General features: G+C 33.3%; 1 protein-coding gene across 1 annotated transcript in view; it reads left to right on the top strand.

The window, feature by feature from the left end:
• Nucleotides 1–26,772, top strand: part of CNBD1 (cyclic nucleotide binding domain containing 1) — a 373,802-nt gene that overhangs the window by 265,465 nt on the left and 81,565 nt on the right. The window contains exon 6 of the mRNA XM_044246969.1: nucleotides 9,908–10,098. Within this exon, the coding sequence (XP_044102904.1) occupies nucleotides 9,908–10,098 (191 nt within the window). The remainder of the gene's footprint in view (nucleotides 1–9,907; nucleotides 10,099–26,772) is intronic.

Here is a 26,772-nt window from a genome sequence, read left to right as displayed (position 1 = left end):
GAGCACAATCAAGAAAGATGAAAATGCAACCCTTGGAATAGGAGAAAGTTTTTGCAAATCATACCTCTGATAAGAAACTCATATCCAGATTATGAAGAACACTTGCAACTCAATAACAAAAAGGCAATTAACCAAATTTAAAAATGAGAAAATTATTTGAACAGGTACATTTCAAAAGATGATATACAAATAGCCAATAAGCATGTTAAAGTGATTAATATCATTAGTCATTAGAGGATTGTAAATCAATCCACAATTATATACCACTTCCTTCCCATTAAGATGATTTAAGTATAAAAAACAGACAATCATAACCATTAAGATGTAGGCAACTTGAAACTCTCTCACATTTGTGATGAGTTAGTAAAATGGTGAAGCCACTCTGGAAAATATTTTGGCAACTCCTTAAATGTTAAACATAAAGTTAGCATTTGATTGAGAAAGTCTACTCAGATATACCAGATAAATGAAAACTTACGTTCATTCAAACTTGTACACAAATGTCTACAGAGATTTATTCACAATATCCACCAAATGGAAACAGGCCAGATTTCCAACAAAAGATGAATGAATTTTTAAAAATGTGCTATATCTTCATAATGGAATATTATTTGGTAGTACTAGGGAATAAAGTACATGTTACAATCTGGATGAATTTTTAAAATATTATGCTAAATGAAAGAAACAACTTACAAAGGATGCATATTTATAATTTCATTGATAAGAAATCTCTAGAGTAGGCAAATTTATTTGAGACAACAATTAGTGGTTGCCAGGAACTTGGGGGAATAGGGCCTTGAGGCATGACTGCTGATGAGTATGAATTCCCTTTGGGGATGATGAAAATATTCTAACATTAGATTATGATGCTGACTGTAAGTCTCTTTGAATATACTAAAAAAACCCTTATGAACTGTGTATTTTAAAAAGTGAAGTGGCGGGGGGGTAGGAGGTTGGGGTACCAGGTGGTGGGTATTATAGGGGGCACGGCTTGCATGGAGCACTGGGTGTGGTGAAAAAATAATGAATACTGTTTTTCTGAAAATAAATAAATTGGGAAAAAAACTGTTAAAAAAAGTGACTTTTGTGGAATTTGAATTTTATCTCAATAAAGTAATTTTAAAGCTCAAAGTAAGGGGTGCCTGGGTGGCTCAGTCTGTTAAACTGGTTTCAGTTCAGACTCTGGTTTCAGCTCAGGTCATGATCTCTCAGGGTCATGAGACTTGAGCCCTGCATCAGGCTCCACACCAGCCTGCTTTCTGTCTCCATAGATTTACCTATTTCAGAAAAGTCATATGAATAGAATCATACAATATGTGACCTTTTGTGTCTGGCTTCTTTCACTTCACATATTTTTGTGGTTCATCCACATTGTATCATGTACTTCATTCTTTCTGTGGCTATAAGCTATAAGCTATTTTTCAAAGTACTTTTTTCTTTAAAAATCAGAAACCACTGGACACTGCTAATACCTTAACACATGTCAGCACCTGGAAATCCTTGAAATTTGAAGTCAATAAATCTTAATAAATGTTTAACATTAAAAATATGAAGAATAAACAAAAAGAAATGAGTTTTCTGAGGAAATGGATGTGTGAAAATTCGAAGACTTCAAAACACCAGCACGCATTGAGTATTTCCTGTAGGACACTACATAGATACTAAATGACTAAATACTAAATACTAAATGATAACTAAGTTATCCCTGTGTTTTCTTTCCCCACCTCAGGAAGCAGCTCTGTGCAGCATATCTGGGGGAATACTGCCATAGGAGAAAAAACTTCTTTCGTATTAGCTTTTAAAAATACCTTATATTAGAATAATAATGTTTCATGGTATGTAAATTCCTTCTACCACCATTAATTATTTGAGAGAGATATCTTAGCTTTGTAGCTTTATAGGACTATCCCTTTCTTGTGTTTGAAGACTGAAATTCAGCTTTACTACTTTCACTCTAGCAAAGGGTTGAACCAGGGCTTTTGAACCTGAAGCCAATCTTTTGTATTCTCTTGCCCTTTGCTGGCTCTTCAAGCAAAAATAAAATAAAGTAAAATTAAATTAAATCAAAGTAAAGTAAAATAATATAAAATTCCCTTAAGTAATTAAACTCCTGCAATTCTATAATATCAAGAAACTTTTTTAATGAATATCATCAATAAGCCTTCACAAAGGCAGTATGTATCATTAACTGATACACTTTTTTTTTTTATGGATAATCTAGAATGTCTGCCCACATGATGCATCATAGAAAGCAGTCTTCCTTTTCTGATCTTTCCTAGTGTGAAAACAGTTCTGCATGGTGATGCTGTTATCTACTATTGGAATGGTTCTTGATGTGATATGTCCTTTTCATAGCACTGGTCTGGATTTAATGTTTACTGTAAATTTTTATCTTTAAAGTGTCCAAAATATACTGTGACATTTTGTAAAAGTGACACCAATAAAATGGTTAAGATGGCTTTTAGTAGTAATGGAAAATAATACAGAAATATTTCTTTAAGTTTATTTTAAAACTTAAAACAGAACACTGAAAAATGTGATTATAGGGAAGATAATGGTAGTTTTCATAAGCCAGAAGTTAGAAAAAACATGTAAAATGATAAAAGTTACTTAAGTGATATATTGGCCCCAATCTTTGTATTTTGTAGAAGAAATGAGTCAAATTATCAGTCAGTTTTATATCCATAATTTTTGCCATGAATTTCAAAAATTTACTAAAATTGATCCATTTATTTAGAATATGCTTTAAAATTTTACTAAAATTGATATTTAGGATTAGAATGTGGTTTAGCTTAATGTTAGGAATCACGGTGAAAATATCAGAAAAAAAAATTTTGAATTATTATATACTTTAATCAAGATTTAAGCTAGAGGGGCGCCTGGGTGGCTCAGTGGGTTAAGCCGCTGCCTTCGGCTCAGGTCATGATCTCAGGGTCCTGGGATCAAGTCCCGCATCGAGCTCTCTGCTCGGCAGGGAGCCTACTTCCCTCTCTCTCTCTCTCTGACTGCCTCTCTCTCTGTCTACTTGTGATCCCTCTCTCTCTGTCAAATAAATAAATAAATAATATTTTTAAAAAAAAAGATTTAAGCTAGAATATAATTATTTACGTTAATCAAGATTAAGCTAGAATATAATTTGGGGTACATGATGTTTCATAAAATTGTTGATGTGTTTTAAAGTAGAAATTTTTAATCAATTGTATTTGATATGTAGCCACAGAGTTTTTAAATGTCAATGTATGAAGTGATTTATATATTATATTCATTGGAGACAATAGAAATAATGATACTAATAGACAACTCTTCATGATATTTAGTAATTATTAGAAAGAATCTCCCTGGATAAGCCAATAATTCTAAAGCTCAAATTATGAATTATATAGATTTCTTTAAAGATTGACTTTTATTAACAACCATGAACAAAAACTTGACCTTGCTAACCAGAGATATATTTTAAAAATCAGAAAATAGTGGAAAATCCATCTGGAAGTTGTATTCCTTAAGAGAAGATGTTTTTTAAAACCCTTACTGAGACTTTTTTTCTTTGTTTTAATAGACCAGAACTTTTTTTTTTAATATTTTATTTATTTATTTGACAGAGAGAGATCACAAGTAGGCAGAGAGGCAGACAGAGAGAGAGGGGGAAGCAGGCTGTCCGCTGAGCAGAGAGCCTTATATGGGACTCGATCCCAGGACCCTGAGATCATGACCTGAGCCGAGGGCAGAGGCTTAACCCACTGAGCTACCCAGGCGCCCCTAGACCAGAACTTTTGATAACTACTTTAAAATGTTCAATTTTATGTAATTTGGGTCAGAAAGAACACATTCTTTGTGTGTTGTAGGTGCTTCCATTTATTTTTAGAGATAAAAAATTTCTCGATTTACCACCTGCATACCTCTAGGCATATATACCATAACACATTCTTAGGCATGATTTGGTCTCAAGTTCTTAAGCTTCCCAAGCTACCTTTTCTCTCCTCATTTCAAAAACAGAGCTGACTCTATTGCACTTAGGTTCTTAATCTGAAATATGACCTAACTTGCAGTGCTTGGACAAAATAGTCTACTCAATAAATCTTTAACAAATCAATGTATTCATTAATTAGTATTACAGGTCTTTCCCAGCCACTGCATTCTTGAATACACAGTACCAATTCAAAATTTGTCTAAGAACACAGTTCTTAGTCAATATATTGAATGATAGTCTGAGAATAGATGTCATTCATTCATTCTTTCAGGTAAAGTAATATTTACCTTTGGATTGTATCAGTGAATCCCATGGTTATATACCCAGATGCCATCCTTTTGATCTTCCCATGTAGAAATGATTTTTAAATCTTTAGAAATACTCTGGTTATAACCTGGTACAAGATATTTTAAATAATGTGTTTTGTGAAAAATTTAGCTGTGTTTACAGTACATTGTTTTCTTTTTTTGAGAACTCCCAGGAAATTCAGTGGTATTGAGACTTCCAGTCAAGTCAATTTTTAAAAATATCTTGTAGTTGCTAAACTACAGGTAACTAATAATATTAAACATTTTTAAAGTAAGGAAAATGGAGTAAAAATTTGTAAAAAAAAATGGAGTAAGAATCTCTTATAGTTGCTAAACTACAGGTAACTGGTAATATTAAAATTTCTTTTAAAGTAAGGAAAATGGAGGGGCGCCTGGGTGGCTCAGTGGGTTAAAGCCTCTGTCTTCAGCTAAGGTCATGATCCCAGGGTCCTGAGATCGAGCTCCAGATCCGGCTCTCTGCTCAGCAGGGAGCATGCTTCCCCCTCTCTCTCTGCTGCCTCTGCCTATTTGTGTTCTCTGTCTGTCAAATAAATAAAATCTTTAAAAATAAATAAATAAAGTAAGGAAAATGGAGTAAAAATTGTCCATTGACCCAGTACTATCTCCTCACAAATAAATAGCATTACTGATTTTGTTTTGTAATTTAATATATTCCTGCCTCCATCTTGTTTTTCCTTGTTCCATTTCTTCACTAAAATTTAAAACAATATTGTAGGGGGACGCCTGGGTGGCTCAGTTGGTTAAGCAGCTGCCTTCGGCTCAGGTCATGATCCCAGCGTCCTGGGATCGAATCCCACATCAGGCTCCTTGCTCAGCAGGGAGCCTGCTTCTCCCTCTGCCTCTGCCTGCCATTCTGTCTGCCTGTGCTCGCTCTCTCTTCCTATCTCTCTCTGATAAATAAATAAAATCTTAAAACAAACAAACAAACAAAAAAAACCCAATATTGTAGGGATGCGTGGGTGGTTCAGTCTGCTAAGCATCTGCCTTTGCCTCAGGTCCTGATCCAAGAGTCCTAAGATCCAGTCCCACATCAGGCTCCTTGCTCAGCCAGGAGTCTGCTTCTCCCTCTGCCTGCTCAGGACCCTGGGATCATGACCTGAACTGAAGGCAGATGCTTAACGGACAGAGCCACTCAGGTGCCCCAGCCTTGTTAATATAGCATGTTATGGATATGAACAAGCAATTTGAGATATGGAATTTTCTTAGTGTGTTTTTTTTTTATTTTTTATAAGAAGAACTAAGTAAAAATATCAAATAATGTTTTAAGGTTATTAAAAATAATCAACAGTTTGTGAAATTATAAATTCTCCTTTTATGAAATCTCTGCAAATATTGGACAGGAAGTGTCAGTATTAATACTATTCCAGTGGAAGATCAGTGTCCAAAATAAAATGAAATAAATTTCTCTTCATCCCTGCCACTTACCTCTAGATTTATTTATTTGAGTTTTTTCCTTAATCTTAAAATAAATATCCAATGTTACTTGTAGATTCTTTTCCACAGGTTATAGCAGTATTCAAAAAAAGGTGATGTGACATACTTCATATAACTTCTCCTAGTACCTTATGGGAAGAAAAATTGCCCCAAAGAGTAAAATCCTATCTCCAAATATACCTTAATATAATAAAAGTTATGAAAAATTATTCTTGCTTTTGTTATGTTATCTATGGGACCGTTTAGACCTTATACTATGAGGATTCCATGAATAAAACCACCTCACTTAAAAGTCACATAACTTTCTGGTATTTTCCTAAGTTCCCACCTAATGGACTGGGAAGAAACTAGTCCACGCAGAAATTTTGTCTTATTTCTCAATAGACAGAATTCTAAGGAAAAAAATGAGTTGTTCCCCAAATGTTTTAAAAGATTCTTTGGAGAGAAATACAATAAGGACAATTAAGTTTTTGTTCATTCAAGTATTTGCTAAATGCCTAAAGTAATCCAGGCAATATGCTCTGGGCTGGAGATACTGAGAGCAAAGTTAGAGATCCTTCTCCAAGAGGTTAGAATCTGTTGGCAGACACTGAAAATGCAGTGTCATGACAGAAATTCTTTGAAAAAAAGGTTGCAGAGGAGGGGCATTAATTAGAATGGATGGGCATTAATTAGTATGGATGGGAGCAAGGCAGAGGTCAGGCAAAGGCTTCCCTGGTAAATAGATAACACTTAAACTCAATTTTACAGGCCAAGTAAGAATTACCCAGGTGACAATATGACTTTATTCATCCAATTATAGTTCCCTGAAACATTTAAATCCTTTTAAAATGGTTGATTTTAGCTGAACAGAGACCAGGAGACTCTTAGTCAAAAATTCACAAACGTGTTTCCTTTCATCAAACTTCATATTTGGCCTTCGACCTTTTGAAAGCTCAGTACCAAAATGAGTAAACTTTCCCTATTTGGTATTCTCAGTTCCTTTTGAATGCCTTTTGTTCAGCTAATTCAAGTGTGGTTAAAGATATTTTAAGACATGAGGTCCGTCCTGTACTAGGAAATTTCTTCAAGCCCTTATGAAAATATGTTTGTGTTTTTTGTTTGTTTGTTTGTTTTTGGTTTTTTCCCTTTTCATGTCATGGAGTTTGGCTAGATAAATAATAATATGAAACTAATTCTGAACCAACTTGATTTTATTGAATTCATTTACTTTTGCAAGACCTGGCAATCAAAATTTAAAGCCATTTTGATCTGTATTTTAATTCTTATAGTCAAATTTTTCTTAGTTGCTTGGAGTGCTTTTTTTTCTAAAAAGTTATGTAATGTAATTTTGTGTATTTTGAAAATTTGAATAAGGAGCCTATGTTATAGCTTCCTTCTCATTGCTTATGAATTTCAAAAGCTTGCATTTATCTTACATTGTTAATAAATATATTTTTGTCACAATTCATAAGTTTAACACCACTTTGTGATTTTTAAGTAATATTTCAATTGTTATTTGAAAGCTTAACTCCATTGTATTTTTTTCTTCTAGACCTTTTTAAATTTTGTGTATATCATTTATCTATATATTTGAGGATCAGTTTCAGGGGTACATGAATTCTGAGAATTTTCTATTATCTTTTAAAAGATTTTTTAAATTTATTTGACAGAAAGAGAAAGAGGGAGAGAGGGAGAGCACAAGCAAGGGGAGCAGCAGGCAGAGGGAGGAGCAGGCTCCCTGCTGAGCAATGAGCTGGATGCAGGACTTGATTCCAGGACTCTGGGATCATGACCTGCACCAAAGGCAGACACTTAACCAACTGAGCCTCCTAGGCAACACAAATGCAATCATTGTCTTTATATATAATGGAGAGTTAGCAGCTTCCAGAATAGCTTTATTTGACTTATTTTTTATGATTTATAATTTGAGGGTTGATAAAATATTTTCTGGCATGAATCTCAAATTCTACTTCCCTGCTAATTAGTTTAACTCCTTAAAGGCCTTTTAAATATTACAGATATTTTTTGAAAATAAATGTGAAAATTAATGCATTGTAAGTAGAGATTATTTAGTCATATTCACTGTCATCAGGCCAAACCCTGAATAAAAAGGAAGGTTTTCTTCAGAGCACCAGAAAAGTCATGTCCATCAGTAAGGCAAACCTGTGTAATGGTTACAGTTAAGTGAAATTACAACAATATTCACAGAAATTGTGTTCAGTTGTGAGTAATAGAGAACTAAATGACACTAGTTTACAAAAATTTCAGAATATATTTATGTTACATAATGAGAAGTCACAAGATAAATTTAAAGGTATGAAGGTGAATATCCTGAGGTTCTTGCCATTTCCTTTTAGAACCAAGATGCTTCTCCAGCTCTAACATATCTTTGTCTTTATATCCAGGAAGGAGTGACATGCATATTTGGAAAGCAAAAATTATCCCAATGTTTTGTTAATCAGAATCGTGTCACAGAGCCATGCATGTAAGAGTATTGGCAAATGTAATTTTTAAACTGGCACAGGCAACACCTGATAAAACTGTTGTTTTGTTAGTAAAGGAAAAGACTATTCATATTGGATAAGCAACTAGGAGCCCTTGGAATAAAATTATTTCACACAATGTAGTTCTTTCTACAATTTTTATTCTATGCTAAGAAATGCCAGTTATATCTATACTAAAACAGGGGCGCCTGCGTGGCTCAGTGGGTTAAAGCCTCTGCCTTCAGCTCAGGTCATGATCCCAGAGTCCTGGGATGGAGTCCCGCACATCAGGCTCTCTGCTCAGCAGGGAGCCTGCTTCCCCCTCTCTCTCTGCCTGCCTTTCTGCCTACTTGTGATCTCTATCAAATAAAAACATAAAATCTTAAAAAAAAACTATACAAAAACAGAATACAATTTTATTTATCAGAATACACATTTCACCCAGCTGCTTTTTTCACCTATGCAATTGGTCAAAATCATTAACATTCTTACAAAATTTTATTACCTTTTACCTTTACAGGGTTCTTTCTACAATGTAGTTCTCATACAGCTCATCTGATAGGTATTTAAAAGCAATGTTTCTACAGTGCTTTAACCACATAGATTAGATGTTTAGTAAGAAGTGATATTGTGCTATCCAGAAAGGAATCTATTTTAAGTTCAGGCATTCAAGCAAACACAACTCTTGCTTTAAAGAAGACTGAAAATCACTATCCTATAGTCACTGTGTACAGATGATTACCAAGAAAGCCCCACTAATAAAGCACTATTTAGAAAAAAGCAGAGAAGACAAGCAGTTGTCATTTCTTAGGAAAACAAAACAAAACAAAACAAAACAAAAACCTACAATTGTTCCTAAAAATCAATTTGTAAAGTTTCTATTTATTGCAAGATAATAAGCAAAATTTGAGAAAAGTTCTTCTCACAACACTTGAATAATTTGCTCCAATCCTATAAAATAATGTAAACAATTGGAAAATGACATAATCCAGTCCTATGCTCTGCTTCTTTAAAAGGTCAGGCTTCAGAAGAACTAGAACAGATTTAAGTCGCATTCAAAATGCTCACAACTGAGTAAACCAACCATACTTACAGAAGCATAGTTAAACTTTAGGAAGATTATGGAGAGGTACAATGTGGAGCAAAAGAAATACTGGAAAAAACTTTTGTTTCTAATAATGATCTCTCTTTCTAAATGAGCGTCTATGAGCAATCATCATCATACCCAGACGAAAGACAAATAAAAATTAATATATATAGTTACTTATATAAAATAAGCAAAATTGCATTTTTGAGGTGAAGAGAACATTTTAAAAAATTCAAAGAATTTTCTGATCCTTTTTTTCTTAAAATATCTTAAATCTATCAATTGTAACATGTTACCATGGTTCTTTTTCTAGAATCTATCAGTTCCATAAGAGGATCAATTATTATAATTGTCAGAAAAGAATTCTCCAAATATAGAGACATGTTTTTACTATTCTTTTTTGAGTATAGGATTTGAGTATAGTATTTGAGTATAGTGTTCTTTATTCTTATTTGAGTAAATTATTTGTGAATGCCCAACTGCTACATTAGAGTTCTCATTGCATAAACTAAGAGAAATCTACTAAAAGCAAAGCAACTATAATACGTGTTGTGGTCATGTCTATATCAGAAAACCTGGGAAATAAAGTCAACAGTATAGCTTTTTTGGTTTTGTTTTGTTACAGTGGTTGGAAATGATGGATTTTATATAATACTGAAAGGTTCAGCTAGACCTCAAACAAAGGTACATAACAATCTGATTGAAAAAAATGAGTCAACAGCTTCTTTCATACCTCAGCGTTTCCAAGGATTTGTCAATGAAGACTTCAAAAACTTTATGCTTGCTGAGATGCACCCACCTTCACGTGATGCAACAGTAAGAAACGAGTCTTTGCTTTTTTCCATAAACAACAAAGTATCATTATTATAAAACTTGATCTCTTTCAGATATTTAAATCCAAGTATCTTCAGTGAATTCTTAAGTATTAAATATATCTTTTAAATATGAAAATTATACTATTAATATTGAACTTGAAATTTGCTTAAGAAATTTTAATAAGGGATGCCTTCAACAACATACCACCCACTGGCAGGGATTATATAGCGTATTTTGATAACTAGGACAAAGCCAATGTAGTTGGATCACTGAATGAAGAAGAAGGGTAGTTTGAGATAAGGGAGAGGGAACAGATGGTTTGAGGAGAGGAAAACAGAGGACAGATCATGAAAGGTCTTTTTGACAAATTAAGAATGCATGCTTATCCTGTTAATCTCAAGAACAACGGTAAGGTGATCAAGGGATTGATTCCTTTACAGCTGTAAGGTTTTACCTGAAGAAAATCCTTGGCTTGTATTTATAATTTTGACACTATCAGCTGGTCAAAAAATTAAAGTTCAATATCTTTCTGGGTCTCTTGGATATTCTCCATGGGAATCAAATGTGGTTTGACTAGAACTGTGACTAAGAGAAATCCAGTTTTAGATTTAAGGTGGTCAAGATATTCAGAGTAGAAAAGAGCCAATGAAACCAAATAAAGCCAAACTATTTATCACTATGGACTGAAGTAAAAAAAAAACCTACAACATTCTCAGAACTAGGATGGATGAAACTATGAAAGAAAGAAAAAGATAAAAAATGATACAATATAAAACCATATGGTTGTTGATCACATGTGAATGGGTAATGTTTCTGATCTTTCTTGATAGAGATGAAAAAGAGTACATTTGCCACTCAATGGCCACATAATATGTACCTGATGCCATTTCAATATGCTTTAGAAAAAAATACCACACTTGGCACAGCAGCTATAATGAGAGCTACTTCTTGGTCCACGTAGTAGACCAAGTAGTAGTCAACTCTAATCTTTCAGAATCTATTTGTTTGTTTGTTCATTTGATGAGGGCAAAACTCATGAATTAAAATGGGAATGTGATGGGACCACCACCTCTGAATTCTGTAGTGGGTCTATGAAGGTAGCACTTATCTGCCATTCTGCCTGGGATGTAGTATTTTTTTCTCCAGTTTTGTTGAGGTGTAATTAAAAAATAAAAATTGTATCTATTTATCTCACATGTAAATAAAGTGAAATTATCAAAACAATCAAGCTAGTTACCATAGTCATCATGGCACATAATTAACAATCTTTTCAGGATGAGACGACTTAATATCTAACCTCTTAGCAAATTTCAAGCATACAGTACAGTATTGTTGACTTTAGTCCCCATGCTGTACATTAGACCTGTACGATTTACTCATCTTGCATAACTGAAACTTTGAGCAATAGCTTTTCATTTCTTCTAACCCCAGCCCCTGGTAACCAACATTTTACTCTTTGCTCCTATGAGTTTGAGTATTTTATATTATACATATAAGTGAGATCCTACAAAATTTGTCTATGTCTGGCTGATTTCACTTAACATACTGTCCTCAAGATTCATCCATGTTGTAGCAGTTGAGATCTTCTTTATCCATTCATCCATGCATAGACCTTTAAATTATTTCCATATCTTGGCTATTGTGACTAATGCTGCAATGAACATGGGAATACAGATATTTCTTAGAAATCGTTTTATTTATTTATTTATTCATTTCATTTCTTTTCATTTCATTAGTTGTCTACACAGAAGTGGGATTGCTGGATTGTATGGTAGTTCTATTTTTAAGTTTCTTGGGGGAAACTCTACACTGTATTCAATAATGGTTGTACTAATTTACATTTCTACAAACCATGTACAGGTGTTCTCTTTCCACCACATCTTTGTCAATACCTTTTGTCTGTTTGATGGTAACCATTCTAAGAGGTGTAAAGTGACGACTCATTGTGGTTTTGATTTGTTTTTTCCTGGTAATTAGTGATGTTGAACACTTTAATATACCTGTTGGTCATTTTTATGTCTTCTTTTGAGAGAGAGAGATGGTTATTTAGATTCTTTTCTCACTTTTTAAATTGAGTTGTGCTTCTTATATATTTTGGATATATGTTAACCTCATCCAGATAAATGGTTTGCAAATATTTTCTCCTATTCTATAGGTTGCCTTCCACTATGTCATTTTTTTCTTCTGCTGTGCAGAAGCTTTTTAGTTTGATGCAGTCTCACTTGTCTATTTTGCTTTTGTTCCCTGTACTTTTGGTGTCATATCCAAAAAATCATTGCCTAAAACAAGGTCAAGAAGATTTCTGTTTTCTTCTAAGAGTTTTATGGTTTCGGGTCTTATCTTAAAGCTTTAACCCATTTTGAGATGATATTTGTATATGATGTGAGATAAGAATCCATGTTTATTGCTCTGCATATGGATATCTAGTTTTCCTAACATTTACTGATGAGACTATCCTTTACTCAGTATGTTTCTTGGTACTCTTGCAGAAGATCAGAAACCATAACTGCATGGATTTATTTCTGAGATATCTATTCTGTTCCACTGGTCTACATGTCTGCTTTTATGCCAGTAGCATATTGTTTTAATTATCATAGCTTTATAATGTAATTTGAGATCAAGAAATGTAATGCCTTTGTTCTTTGAGTATGGCTTTTTAAAATTTCACATACAAATGATATCATACAGTTTTTGTCTTTAGGCTTATGTCACTTAGTGTAATGTCCTCAAGGTCCATCCATGTCACAAATGACAGTATTTTCTTCTTTCTCATGACTGAATAACATTCTATTATATAGATAACATATCTTCTTTCTTATTCACCCATTGGCAGATAAAGGTTGTTTCCATATTTTGGGTATTGTGAATAATGCGATAATAAACATGGAAGTGCAGATATCTCTTCAATATCTTGTCTTCATTTCTTTTGGGTATATACCCAGAAGTGGAATTACTGAATTATATGGTAGTTCTATTTTTAACTGTTTTGAGGAAGTTACACATTGCTTTACATATTGGCTGAACCAATTGCTATTACTACCAACATTGTATAAGGGTTTATTTTTTTCCATATTCTCACTAACACATGTTATCTCTTGTCTTCTTGAGGATAGCCATTCTGTTACAATGTGTGAAGTGATTTCCTATTCTGGCTTTGATTTGCATTTCCCTGATGATTAGGTATGTTGAGCATCTTTTATGTATTTATTGGCCACTCAGTTGTCTTTGGAAAAATATCTAGTTCTTCTGCCCATTTTAAATAAGATTGTGTTTAATTGTTGTTGTCATTGAGTTGTAGGAGTCCCTTATATATTTTGGATATTAACTCCTTATCTGATATATGGTTTACAAATATTTTCTCTCATTATGTGTTTTGTCTTTCATTTTGTTGATTGTTTCTTTTGCTGTTAAGAAGCTTTTCAGTTTTGATATAGTCCCACTTGTTGATTTTCACTTTTGTTGCATTTGCTTTTGATATTGTATCCAAGAAAATGATTGTCAAGATCAATGTGAAGAAGCTTCTTTCCTATGTTTTCTTCTAGGAGTTTTAAGATATCAGATCCTATCTTTTAGTCTAATTTTTGTAAATAAGATAAGAGTCCAATTTCATTTTTTTGCATGTGTTTATTCAGTTTTCCCAGCCCTACTTGTTGAAAAGACTATTGTTTCCCCCACTGAATGTTCTTGGTACCCTTGGCAAATATTAGTTGACTATATATGTGGGAGTTTATTTCTGAGCTCTCTATTCTGTTCCATTGGTCTATGTGTCTATTTGTAAACCAGTATCATACTATTATAATTACTGTAAGTTTATCATATGGTTTGAAATCAGGAAGTGTAATGACTCCAGCTTTTTTCTTTTTTATGATTCTTTTGGCTATTTGGGATCTTCTGTGATTTCACAGAAAGTTGAGGATTGTAAACAGATAATTTATCTTCCTTCCCTCCTATTTGCATGTCTTTTCTTTCTTTGTTCCTCCTCTTCTCTCCCTCCCCCTTTTCATCATCAGTGGTGGTGGTGGTGGTGGAGGTGGTCTTCTTCTTCTTCTTCTCTTCTGCTTCTGCTTCTACTTCTACTTCTCTTCCTCCTCTTCCCCACCCCCCCTTTCTTCCTCTTCATCTTCCATTCAATTTCTTTGTCTAGTAATTCAGACTATGTTAAATGGAAATGGCAAGCCTGGGTATTCTTCCTTGGACTAGATACTAGAAAAAAATCTTCAAGTTTTTCCTTCATTGATTATACTGTTAGCTATTAGCATTTTTTATATGGCCTTTATTTTGTTGAGGTACATTCCTTCTATAGCTCACTGTTGATCATGAATGGATGTTGAATTTGTCAAATGTTTTTTCTGTATCTATTAATATGATCATGTTAATTAATGAAAACCCTTTAATTCTACTGTGGTGAATCACATTGTATAATTTATGAATATTGAGCCATCCCTGCATTCCAGGGATAAAATTCACTTGATTACAGTGTATAATCCTTTCAGGGTACTGTGGAATTTATTTTATTTAGGTTTGTTTTTGTTTTTGTGCTTATGTTATTCAGGGATATTGGCCCAAGTTTTCTTTCCTAATGGTGTCTTTGGCTTTAATATCAGAGTGGTGTTGGCCTCATAAAATGAGTTTGGAAGTGACCTTTCTTTTATTTTTTTGGAAGAGTTTTAAGAATGGTTGGTATCCTTTTTGAATGTTTGATAGAGTTCACTTATGAGGTTATTCTGTCTTGGGTTTTTCATACTGGGAGGTTTTTGATTACTGATTTAGTCTCCTTATTTGTTACCCATCTGCTCAGGCTGCTATTTGTCTGATTTACTTTTGGTAAGATGTATATTTCTAAAAATATATCCATTTTTTTCTAGGTTATTCAATTTGTTGGCATATAACTGTTCATATTAGTCTTTAATAAGCCTTTTTATTTCTGAACCATCTGTTGTAATATTTCCTCTTTCATTTTTGATTTTATATATTTAAAACTTCTCTTTTTTCCTTAGGCTAAGAGTTTGTCAATTTTATCTTTTTTAAAAGAAAACCTTAGTTTTATTGATTTTTAAATTTTTTTTATCCTCTATTTGGTTTATCTCTGATCTAATCTTCACAATTTTCTTCCTTCAGCTAACTTTGGGCTCAGTTTGTTCTTATTCTAGTTCCTTAAGGCATAAAGTTAATTTGAAATATTTTAAATATAAGCATTTAGCATTATGAATATTCTTTTTAGGACTGCTTTTGCTACATCCCATAAGTTTGGTATGTGATGTGGATTCTTTTGTTTTTTGTTTTTTTGTCTTGAGATTTTTTTTAATTGCCTTGCGATTTCTTTTTTGACCCAGTGGTTGGTGAAATATGTTGTTTGGTTTTTACATATTTGTGTATTCTCCCGTCTCTTTATAGTTATTGATTTCTAGTTGCATTTCATTGTTGTTGAAAAATATATTTAGAATGATTGTGACCTAACATGTGATCTATCCTAGGAACATTCCTTGTGCATTTGAGAAGACTATACTGCTATTGGGTAAAGTTCTGTGTATGTCTGTTAGGTCCATTTGGTCTATAGTGTTGCTCAAGTCAGCTCTTCGCTGATTTTCTGTGTGGATGCTCTGTCCACTTCTGAATGTGGGCTATTAAAGTCCATTATTATATGTGTCCTTAAATCTAAAGTAGTATATCATTGAGTATTATTGGTTCTTGTTTTATTTTGATCTCTTCAGCCACTCTGTGTTTTTTTATTGGGGAATTTGATCCATTTACATTTAAAGTGCTAATGATAAGAGAGGATTTACTATTGCATTTTATTAATTGGTTTCTTTCTGTTTGGTAGTTGTTTACTGTCATCATCATTTGTTATTTGATGATATTTTCATAGTGATTTACTTTGATTCTTTTCTCTTTATCTTTTATGTATCACTAAATATCTTGTAATTTCATTTCTTAAATTGATAACAGTTTAACTTCAATCACATAGAAAGTCTCTACACTCTCATCCCTCCCCTACTTTGTGTAATTGTAGTCAGAGTTTACTTCTTCTTATATTGGGTATCCCTTAACAATTTTTTGTGGTTATAGTTATTCTTAATATTTTTGTTTTTAAACTTTTATATTCGGATTTGAAGTAATTTTTATACCATCATTACCATGTTGCCTTATTTTGTATTTGACTGTATGTTTACCTGTATCAGTGAGAGTTATGCTTTCATGTGCTTTCACATTGGTGTTTAGCATGCCTTTCTTTCAATTTGAAGAAATTCCATTAGCAGTTCTTCTAAGGTGTGTCTAGTGGTGATGAACTTCCTCATTTTTGACAGATATGGTCATTGGCAGGTTGTTATTTTTTTGTTTGTTTGTTTGTTTTTTGGTTCCAGAAATATATTGTTCTACTCTCTCCTGATAATCTTTAGCGTGATAAATTGCTTTCCTCTTGCTATTTTCAAAACCATCTTTGTCTTTGACTTAAAAATTTAATCATAGTATGTGTTGATAGAGTCGTCTTTATATTCAGCCTACTTGGGATCTTTCTGTTTCTCAAATCTTGATGTCTTCCTTCTCCATGCTTTGGAAGTTTTTGGTCATTATTTATTTAAGTAGGCTTTCTGTACCCTCCTCGGATTAGGGTAAGTGTGTGGTAATGGCTCTGGGTCCAAGGTGTCCATGTGCCAATACTCAGAGAGCTATGGAGGTGCTAGCTCTGGAAGCACAAAGTAGCTCCAATTCCAGGGAAGCCTGGCAGTGTTGGCTCTGTTGTGTCCAACAGGTGCGTCCACACTGGCAAATACTGTGGAGGTCCTCAGTGGTGAAGGATGATCATGTCATCTGCTCTGAGAATTCACCATGGAGAGGATTTCTCTTGGCACTGAGCTATGCTGGCCTAGGGAATAAGGTGACACAGGTGAAATGTTTCCTTCCTTTTTCTATATGGCCATTCTTGTTTTTTGTGCTTTGGTGGTGTGTTGCAGCATCTTAATTATATTCCAGCATTCTCTCACAGCTATTTTCATTTGTAGATAGTTGCTAAATCCTTTTTTTTTTTTTTGAGGGAATTAGGGCAGAGTAGGACCTCTTAGTCTGCAATCTTGATGATGTCTGTGATACTGTTTTAATTTACTGTGTTGGCTAAAGTTGAAGAGGGTAGGAAGAGGACTGTTTCATAGGCTTCCACATAAACTTCCTTAATAAGAGCTCTTATCACAAAGACCAAGAAACCAATGTAAGGGCTCTACCATGTCTCCATTCAAATTATACATTTAAGGCCCTTGGAAATTGCCATGAGGTAGGTCTATGGACCCCATGGAGTTACTGTAAACTAGACCTGGTGAAAACTCCATTTTTAAATGTAGTCTCCATGTTTCTCATGTAAAGAGGTGGTCATTGTGACTCTTAATGTGTTCAGATTTTATTTATTTATTTATCTATCTATCTATCTATTTATTTATTTATTTTGTATTCAGATTTTAAAGCCATTATTCCAAGTTTTAGGTTCAACAGAATACTTGCTTGGGCTGTGACTACAACCTTGTCTTGAGATATGCTATCCTTATAATTCAATACTAGGCCCACTACTCAGCTTTTTCTGTCTTCCAACTATAGAAGAGGAGATTTCATTTATATCCTGTCATGGAGCCCTTGGATTGCATACTTCACCTTAAGCTGATGATTGATTTTATTCAACCTTTTCGGTCTTTCTCCAGTGTATTGATATCACCAAGAATAGAATAGTCATTCTATTCTGTGGTTCTTAAAATTACTCATCCCCCAATATCTCAAAGGTCTGAAATATTGTAATTTCCTATGCATTCTCATCTGCCAATACCCCATTCCTGTTCAGAACCATTAAAAGTTTTATCAGTTGTAGTGCTACAGTATGCCAGGGACTATCAGTACTACAGTGATAGATTTTTATTGCCAACTGGCTGACAGGCAGTTCACAGCTCTAAAGTCCTTTTTTTTTTTTTTTTCTACTTCTGATAGAGTATTTTGAAAAAATAGGATAGAAATAAAGGCAGTTAATTTCATTAACTGTTAGCAAGGCTTTTAAGTCTGCTGAAGAAGAAGTATGTGATTACTAACTACAATTTATTTCAGATTGCTAAAAATTTAAATTATCCTTCCCAACACTGTCCCCTGTAAGAAATGTAAGTTTTAGGACATGTTGCTCTTTGCCTAATTTTAGTAACTGTATTTATTTATTTATTTATTTAATAGGACATTAACAAATAAAAATATTATGACTCTCAAAGGTTTGTTCTAAGGAGAATTTTTTTAATTTTTCTCAAATAAAAGGTTATTTTTTTTTCCTCTTTCTACTTGGCTTCTTTGCCAATATTTGCTTTTTTTATTATGTTTACCAGAGAATCAAACACTACAAAGAAAAAAAATGGTAATGATATCTTTACTCTTCAATTTTTAAACTTCTAACAGTTTTATAAACAAGTGAGCATTATCTGAGTATAGTGAACGTAGGTGAAAAAATACAGTTTAAGGATCAAGTTCATTTTTCATTAGATACAAACTCCTGTCCTTCCTCCATGCTATCAATGTAAACTGGACTAAAAAAAATTAGTGTGACACAATTTTTCAAGATTGTACAGCAAGAATGTTTGGTTTTGCTTTTCTTAAAATTGATTTGTACATTAAAAGCAAAATATTTTTCTATTATATTGTTTTAGATAAGGAAAAGAGAGAAAAAATTATATTCCTTTACAAGACCACCAATTTAATGACTCTAAGTATTTTAAAGTTTTAAATTCATTTTATCCTTTCTAATTTTTCAAAGAACAATCAAAGAAAATCAAATTTCTTTTGAGTCATCTCAGTATGATATGGTATGATAACACACACACCCCCTCACACATGCGATTGTAAACATATTTTATACTTTACAAACTTTTGTATTTAATATATATATACATTTCTATGCCCTATCTTTTATTAAAATGTATTTTTGACATTATAAAATTTAGCAACAATTAAAAAGGAAATATTTAAGTTGAAGAAACTCAGAAATTATTAAAAGAAATTTCCAGTTAATTAATAGAAGTTTTCTTTTAAAAATGCACATTTGAAATCACGTGAAGAGAAAATCATTTACTTAAAAAATGTGTATTAAAAAAGTTGAACACAGTAGAGTGAAATTATAAAATAGCTTTATTTCTTTTTCATACTGAAGTTTTTAAACAGGCCGTGTAGCATTATTCTTCTCTGCTTTCTGGGTGAAATCTCAGATCCTATGTATTAACCCAAATAACTGCATTTTTTTATATACTAAAATTTCCAATCCTGTCTTCATATCAAAATTTCGAACTGCTGCTGTTTGAAGGCACAGGCTGTGCCTTATTGTGCCATAATTCTGCAGTGGGGAAAGGGGTTATTCCTGTTTTTTAACTGTGCATCCCATTCAACTTACTAGATGCTTTTTCACGCTCCTGTCAGCCAGGATCAAGAAGGAAAGGAGGGTGGATATTAGAGGTAATTCTATGGTTATCCTTTGTGATTTGATGTCCAAATGCAGTCTTTTATATATTCTTTTTCCTGTAACTCCCTGGAAGTGTGCTCTTTCCTATAGGGGACTATTTAATTCATCCATGGCTTCAGGTAGTGGAAGACCTACCGCCTTTCTTTTACATCAGTTTACATATTCTGGCAATTCTCCAGTTTTATTCCTTTCTCTGGGCAGTCCTACACTGGTTACCTCTTGTGAGCCCTCCTGGCTGATGGGAGAGGGAGAATCACACACTTCCTCTATCAAATTCCTATCTCATTGCTTTGATTCCCCAGGAGAGAGGACTAAGTCAGAAAGGAGAAGACTGTGGGACTCTGACAAAGTCTCACCCAACAAGCATTGTCATCAGTTTCCTGATCTCAGCTTATAATCTCTTGAGTTAGAAAGTGAGCTAAAGTTCACAAAACCGATTTTACAATTTTTAAATCTCTGTGCAAGTTCTGCAGACTTAAATCCTTGTTACTCTGAAACAACAGGAAAAAAGTACTTTCACAATAAGAAAATTTCACCAAGCACTCTGTTACACAAATAGCTATCATCTCTCTAACCTTTATATAAATAGATTTTATTTTATACAATTTAAAATTATAAAAATATAAGGTTAACATTCTCAGAAAATTCTTGCAAAAATTCTGCTTAATAGTCTATGTTTCATTGGTATACATACAACATTTCATTTTATTTATATATGTGTGTATATATATATGTAATAAAATTCATATGTAATAAAATATGTGCTTATCCACAACACATAGAATATTAAATGCAAATGTCCCAATTGTTACTTATTATATATTCTGTAATCATATATAGCTTATTATATTTATATTACATATTATATAATTATATATATCCTATTACATATATATAATAGGATGTTATGATATACAATAAGATACATATAATTCATAGAATGCATCAGGGCACATTTTCTATTTTCTTATTTACACAAAAATTTTACATATAGTTTTATTTTTTTCTGGAAACCCACTACAATTTGGCAAAAGCTATGATACTGAATTGTAGCTCTTTACTGTGTGTGTTTTGCTATATAAAAAATCAGTTTTAAAAAGCTAGCTTTTAGAAGAAAAAAATTTTTTTTCTGATACTACAGATTCACAGTTAAATTCATGAGTTTTATTAAGTACTTACACTATGTAAGTTTTTTTGTGTTTTAAGTGCTGTGGTGGGTTTATGATACAATCTTGAAATGACTACAGATGTAGATTTGGGAATTGTGTACAAAGAAATATGATATTCAAACCACAAAAATAAATAAAGACTCTGATAAAAACAGTATTAAAAAGAAAGGGCTGAATTCAAGGAGCAAATTTGATTAATTCCATACTTCAAAAGATGAAAAGAGCCACCAAAGAACCCAGCAAAAGAGCAGAACTAGAACTATGACAGTGTCCTAGAACCCAAGGGAGAAGATGATTTCCAAAAAGGTGAGATGATTGAATAGTCATTGACATGTTGAGGCCCTTTCTTAACAATAAGAGCTTTACATGGAGCCATCTTGCCTGGTTTTATCTTTTGACCTATTGTGAGCATTTGTTAGATGACTTGATAGCACCCTAGATGGGAGAAAATAAGTTTCCCTTGAATATGTATATTTTATCTAATAAAGTTCAAACATTTAATCTGAGAATTTTTTTTAATGCTCTTCTTTAGCAAGTTAGCTCATTAAATCTAAAAATAAGATGTGAGTGACTTAACTAATTATACATTATTATTTAGTAGGTTGGACAGTTTGCTGCCTTGATAATTCTTACAAAACTAGTATTTCTCAATAATAAAAATTATAAATCATAAAATATTTATTTTTATCTCATCCTCTTGCTCTTATTAATATTGAGACAATGGTTGGTATTCTATTCATGTCTCTCATTGATCTGGCTCTTTGTTTTTGGATTTTGGTAAGCATGTCTCCAAGCAGACGTACAAATCAAAACACACACACACCCTATTATTTGACAATATTGTAATGGAGCCAAGGATTACTGAAATGAAACCTGAGAAATTCTCCTTATCTGTAATAGGGAAACAAAACCAACTCTTATTACAAGAACAGGAAAGACAGTACATGATTAAGTGGAAGTTGGTTTTGACTAGAACTATGGTATTTGGAGGAAGAGCAAGTTCCTTGTCAGTTAGAGTGGCCAGGAACATGTCATGAAGTTAAGGAGCTTGAGTTATGTCTCTAAGTAGAGTTAGTTTATAAATCAATGACGAGAGGCACTATCCCTTTATTTTATAGAATTCTATAGAATAGAACCTATATTGAAGGAGTCACCAGGATCATCTGTGCCTTGCTCACATTGTGTGGCCTCATGCATTGACCATGATAACACCACTCTAAGAACACAAGTAATGCAGTCAAACCATATTTTATAGTTCTGGAAATGAACAATTTACTAAGACACTATGCTTCAGTTTCCTTATCTGTAAAAACTGAGCTTAGTAATAATACCTACCTCATAGATCATTGTATTAAATGAGATTATATAAGCCTGAGAACAATGTCTAGCACATTATAAGAACTGAATTTTTACCTACAATTATTATTATTGGTGTTTTACTTTTCATTCCATCTTTTTTTAATACCAATTTTATAATTCTTCAAACTCTCCTTAATTCTTCTTTCATTTTTACTTTTTTAAAAAGATTTACTTATTTGATAAAGGGAGAGAGAGTGAGCAGTGGGGAGGGGAGAGTGTGAGGGCAAAAGAATCTTAAGTAGACTCCATACTGAGTGCAGAGCACCATGCAAGGCTTGATCCCAAGACCCAGAGACCATGACCTGAACCAAAACCAAAAGTCAGCTACTCAACCAACTCCACCACCCAGGCACCCCATGGGCTCTCCTTATTTCTTGCCAATACATTGTGACCACCACAATCTTATATGAAGAATATCCAATATATGAAACCCCTCATTTAACCATCCACATTGTCACTAGAATGACTTTTGTAAAAGTCATATATGATTATGTTGCTCCCTTGCATAAAATGCTTCAGTCCCTTCTAGTCACTTCTACGATAAAATTTAAATTTCTTTGCATGGGTTTCAAAGACCTTCATGAATGAATTCACCTGTCCAGTGCACCCTTTTTCCCCAGCCATGAAGAACTACTTATAGATCCCTGAAGGGTTTTTTTTTGTCTCCATGCCTCTGTACATCTTGTTTCCTGTGCCTGCAATAACATGCTCTTTTGTTGTTGTTGTTGTTGTTTCACAAACTTTCATGCATTCTCAAAAAACTCACCAAGTTTCCTTTCTCTGACAAAATAGTCTCTCTCTTTCCCCTGTGCCCTGATTTATTTTGTGTAAGTCCCTAGATTGTGGTGTTGGTTTTTGTCATGTGACTTTTTAATTTGTTATGTTTTTGTTTTCATTCTACTGTAAACTCATTGAAATTAATCTAATCTTTATACCCCTTTTCCATAGGTGTAGTGATTGACATAGATACATACATTGTTTAAAGCAAAGGCATTTATAAGGGGATGACTAAGAGAATGAATAAGTGAGTAAATGGAAATACTCCAACTAGGAAAACCAGTATGAACAGGGAGAGATAATATGGACAGTGAGGAAAACTTATGGTCTTTAGGAATGAAATGTTACAGGTAAACTTAGGCAGGCTCAGTAAGTTTGTAGTTCATCTTTAGAGTCAGTGGGAAGAATTTATCTTTGATGAAAGGACAGTAAGGAACTATACTAATCACTTGAAAAGAATGTTAATTTTATACATTTTAGATTAACCTGACAGTTAATGGTATACGCTGGTGTCTTTTGATTATTATTGTTTTCAAGAGATTTGATGTATGCTCACAGAAAGCTAATCTTTATAATATTTTGAGCAAATTTAATATTTTCAAGTTAGAGTCAATGGACTTCCTTGCTTATTTAATCACTTTGCTCTGTGTCAGGATGTGATTTTAAAATTAAACATTTCCTCTCCCAAAGAATGCCTTAATAAATTTTGTGCTAAAAATAAACAACCTAACTAATATATGATTGATATTCATAATGGATGGAAAAGTTAAGACTTAAGTGGAAATAATCCTTGTCTTTGCTCTACATTTTTTTAATAAAAAATTATGAGCTTTCAGGTCTTGATCTCAGGGGTTGTGAATTCAGGCCCCACATTGGGTTCTATGCTGGGTACAGGGCTTACTAAAAAAAAAAAAAAGAAATTATGGGTATTTTAAAGAAACAATCAAATCCTATCTTTTGGGTTCCATTAATTCTTCATTTGAATATGAAAATGACAATGCTATGTTTTGAATATTTACCAGCTTTTTTTAAAAAGCAGAGGAGTATTGTATACTTTGAAAAGTCATTTTGTCTGCTGTGGTAGAGTGGATTTATTTGCATAAGGCCCTGAGACACTTCCACCTAATTAGAGTCTATTGGGATGATCATTTTCCAAGTCTGACACATACAGGTGGGCTTCCTTGGCAATAAGTTTACTCAATGTATCAGGAATTAAGTATTTTCATTCCTACTTGAGAACATCTCTCTTGAGTACATTTTCAGATGTTATAAGGATGGGAGTAGAAGCTTGTACAATATGGAGACATTGTGTTTTTCTTTCCTCCTTGCCTTTGCCTCTAAATCAGCTCACAGCTACTTCCCTTCTGTGCTCCCCTATCTACTGAGTCAGTCCTTTCTCACTTCCATGGTTTGTTTGTTAGAATTTATTAGCTTCTCATTCATTTGTTAGGTTATAAAGAAGCTTAGTCAGTTTTCCATTTGGGGTATCTGGCTAATTCATAATCTTAACTCATCTTTGGATCTTGTTTAACATGATTATGTGTAAACATCAGTGCTTTCTGCACAGAATTTAGTTTTGTTGTGGCTATCTAGCTTTGTCACAATCTCCAAAATTTAATATTACTACTTTGAAGTAGATCTCTGTGTTGTAGGTACTTATATGATGACAGAATGTATAGAACACCTGTAATGTAATACATTCATACCATAGTTCCAAAAGGAAACTATACTTACAAGAAAGGAAGGTAGAGATTAAGGGAAATACTAAGTGCAATTTGAAATAATAGTAAAAGTGTGATAAAAATGATAAAAGAGCCTAGTATGAGACAGTTCTAGATTTGAAGCCTGTCTCTGCTATTTACTGGCTGTTTGACCTTGGATATGCTCCTTAATTTTTCTAAAGGCTTTTGTTCCTCTTTTCTACCTCACTTCCTCCCTTCCTCCTTTCCTTCTTTCCTTCATTCCTTCCTCTTTACTTCTTTCTTTCTTTCCTTCCTTCTTTCTTTTATTTTAGAAAGAGAGAAAGAGCATGCACACATGAGTAAGCAGGGGGTGAGGCAAAAGAGAAGGAGAGAGAATCTCAAGCAGATGCCACATCAAGCATGGAGCCTCATAAGGAGCTCAATCTCACAATCCTGAGATCTTGACCTGAGCTGAAACCAAGAGTTAGTTGCTCAACCCACTGAGCCACCCATGTGCCCTGTTTCTTTATTTCTAAGATAAATTTAGTGGTAGTAATAGTAATATCAATATCTTCCAAGTAGTGTTGTTTTAAGGATGAAATAATATGATACGTGAAAGTGCTTAACACACAATAAGGGCTTAATGTTGTTTTTTATTATTATGCATTGACAGTATATATGAATTGCCAAATAAACTTTGTAGGCAACAAATAATTATTTAAGAGTCTAAAGGAAAGAGTAGTAGCTTTGGCAGGCAATAGATTAAAAAAAGGGGAGGGGGGTGGGGGGTTGAGTGAGCCTCGTGCTGGGTATTAAGGAGGGCACATATTGCATGGAGTACTGGGTGTAGTGCATGAACAATGAATCTTGGAACACTGAAAAAGTAAAATTAAATTAAAAAAAAGATTTAAAAAGTTAAATTTAAAATGGATAGGCATAACATATTAAAGGAAGTATTTTCTATGGTTAATAAAGGCTGCTAGGACAACTAAGTCAGAATTCACAAAATATTTGACAAAATTCTGTTGGTGACAATGAATTAACTAGAATGATAAATCTGTCTAAGGAAACAATTTGGGGGTAGGGCTAGAAAAATAGGTAGGAGAGTAGAGGATCTTGTATTTGAAGTTTAAGGGGTTCATACTTAAATTGGACATTGCATAAAATTATGGACATTGACTTATAGCCACAATTGCTTTGAACACAAAAATTTATATAAGGTATAGTTTTGAAAGAATAATAATAGAAGTACTTAGCATGGTGTCTGGTACATGAAGATGGAAGAATAATTATGTGATCACTACTGTGGCCCAGAAGTAATATTATGAGGACATGAATACAGTGATTAAATTCTTAGCTTGTGCCTGTGTAAATCAAATAATTAAATAATATGATACCAGTACAGTGCATAAAGAAAACAAAATGATATTTATTTGCAATCATTTGGAGGGCTTTAATTATACCATTTATATCCTTGTTAAAATAGGAAAAGGCAAGGGTTCTACCTCCCTTTGTAATAGTATAAATTGGATAACTAGAGATAATGAGCACATATGCATAATATAATGGTTGCTGCAGAAATTTAATTGATATTTATATTAATTTCTATGTTTTTTTAAAAAGATTTTTATTTATTTATTTGACAGATAGAGATCACAAGTAGGCAGAGAGGCAGAGAGAGAAAGGAGGAAGCAGGCTTCCCGCTGAGCAGAGAGCCCGATGTGGGGCTCGATCCCACGACCCTGGGATCATGACCCGAGCTGAAGGCAGAGACTTTAACCCACTGAGCCACCCAGGCACCCCTAATTTCTATGTTTTATGGGAATCGATCCACACTTTAAAGTCTTCCTTATTGGTTTATATCATTTGTTAGCTAGTCAGTCGATAATAAGCTGTGTGAGTGAGAAGTAGGTGATGGGGTTGTGGCGGTCAGAGTTTGTTAAAACCAGTTTGCTGCCAGTATGCATGTATATTTAATTTAGAGTGAAAATATTTTGGGTAAGTTAATAACTCTACTATTAAATCCTAATTTTTCAGTCTCCCAACTGCAAAATATTTCTAATCTGTGTTATCAGCACAGAGTATATCTTTCTTACCTGAGAGTAATTGAGACGTGAGAGTCTTATTCATACTGTCCAATACATTTCAGATTTTATCAGATATTTGGGAAAAAATGGGGGTGACTTCAGAGGCATTGATAAATGTTTGTTCCCACAGT

The sequence above is a fragment of the Neovison vison genome, chromosome 4 (genome assembly GCF_020171115.1).
Source record: "Neovison vison isolate M4711 chromosome 4, ASM_NN_V1, whole genome shotgun sequence".
Taxonomy (NCBI): domain Eukaryota; kingdom Metazoa; phylum Chordata; class Mammalia; order Carnivora; family Mustelidae; genus Neogale; species Neogale vison.
The sequence above is the reverse complement of the archived record's forward strand: the minus strand, read 5'-3'. Positions and strand labels throughout refer to the sequence as shown.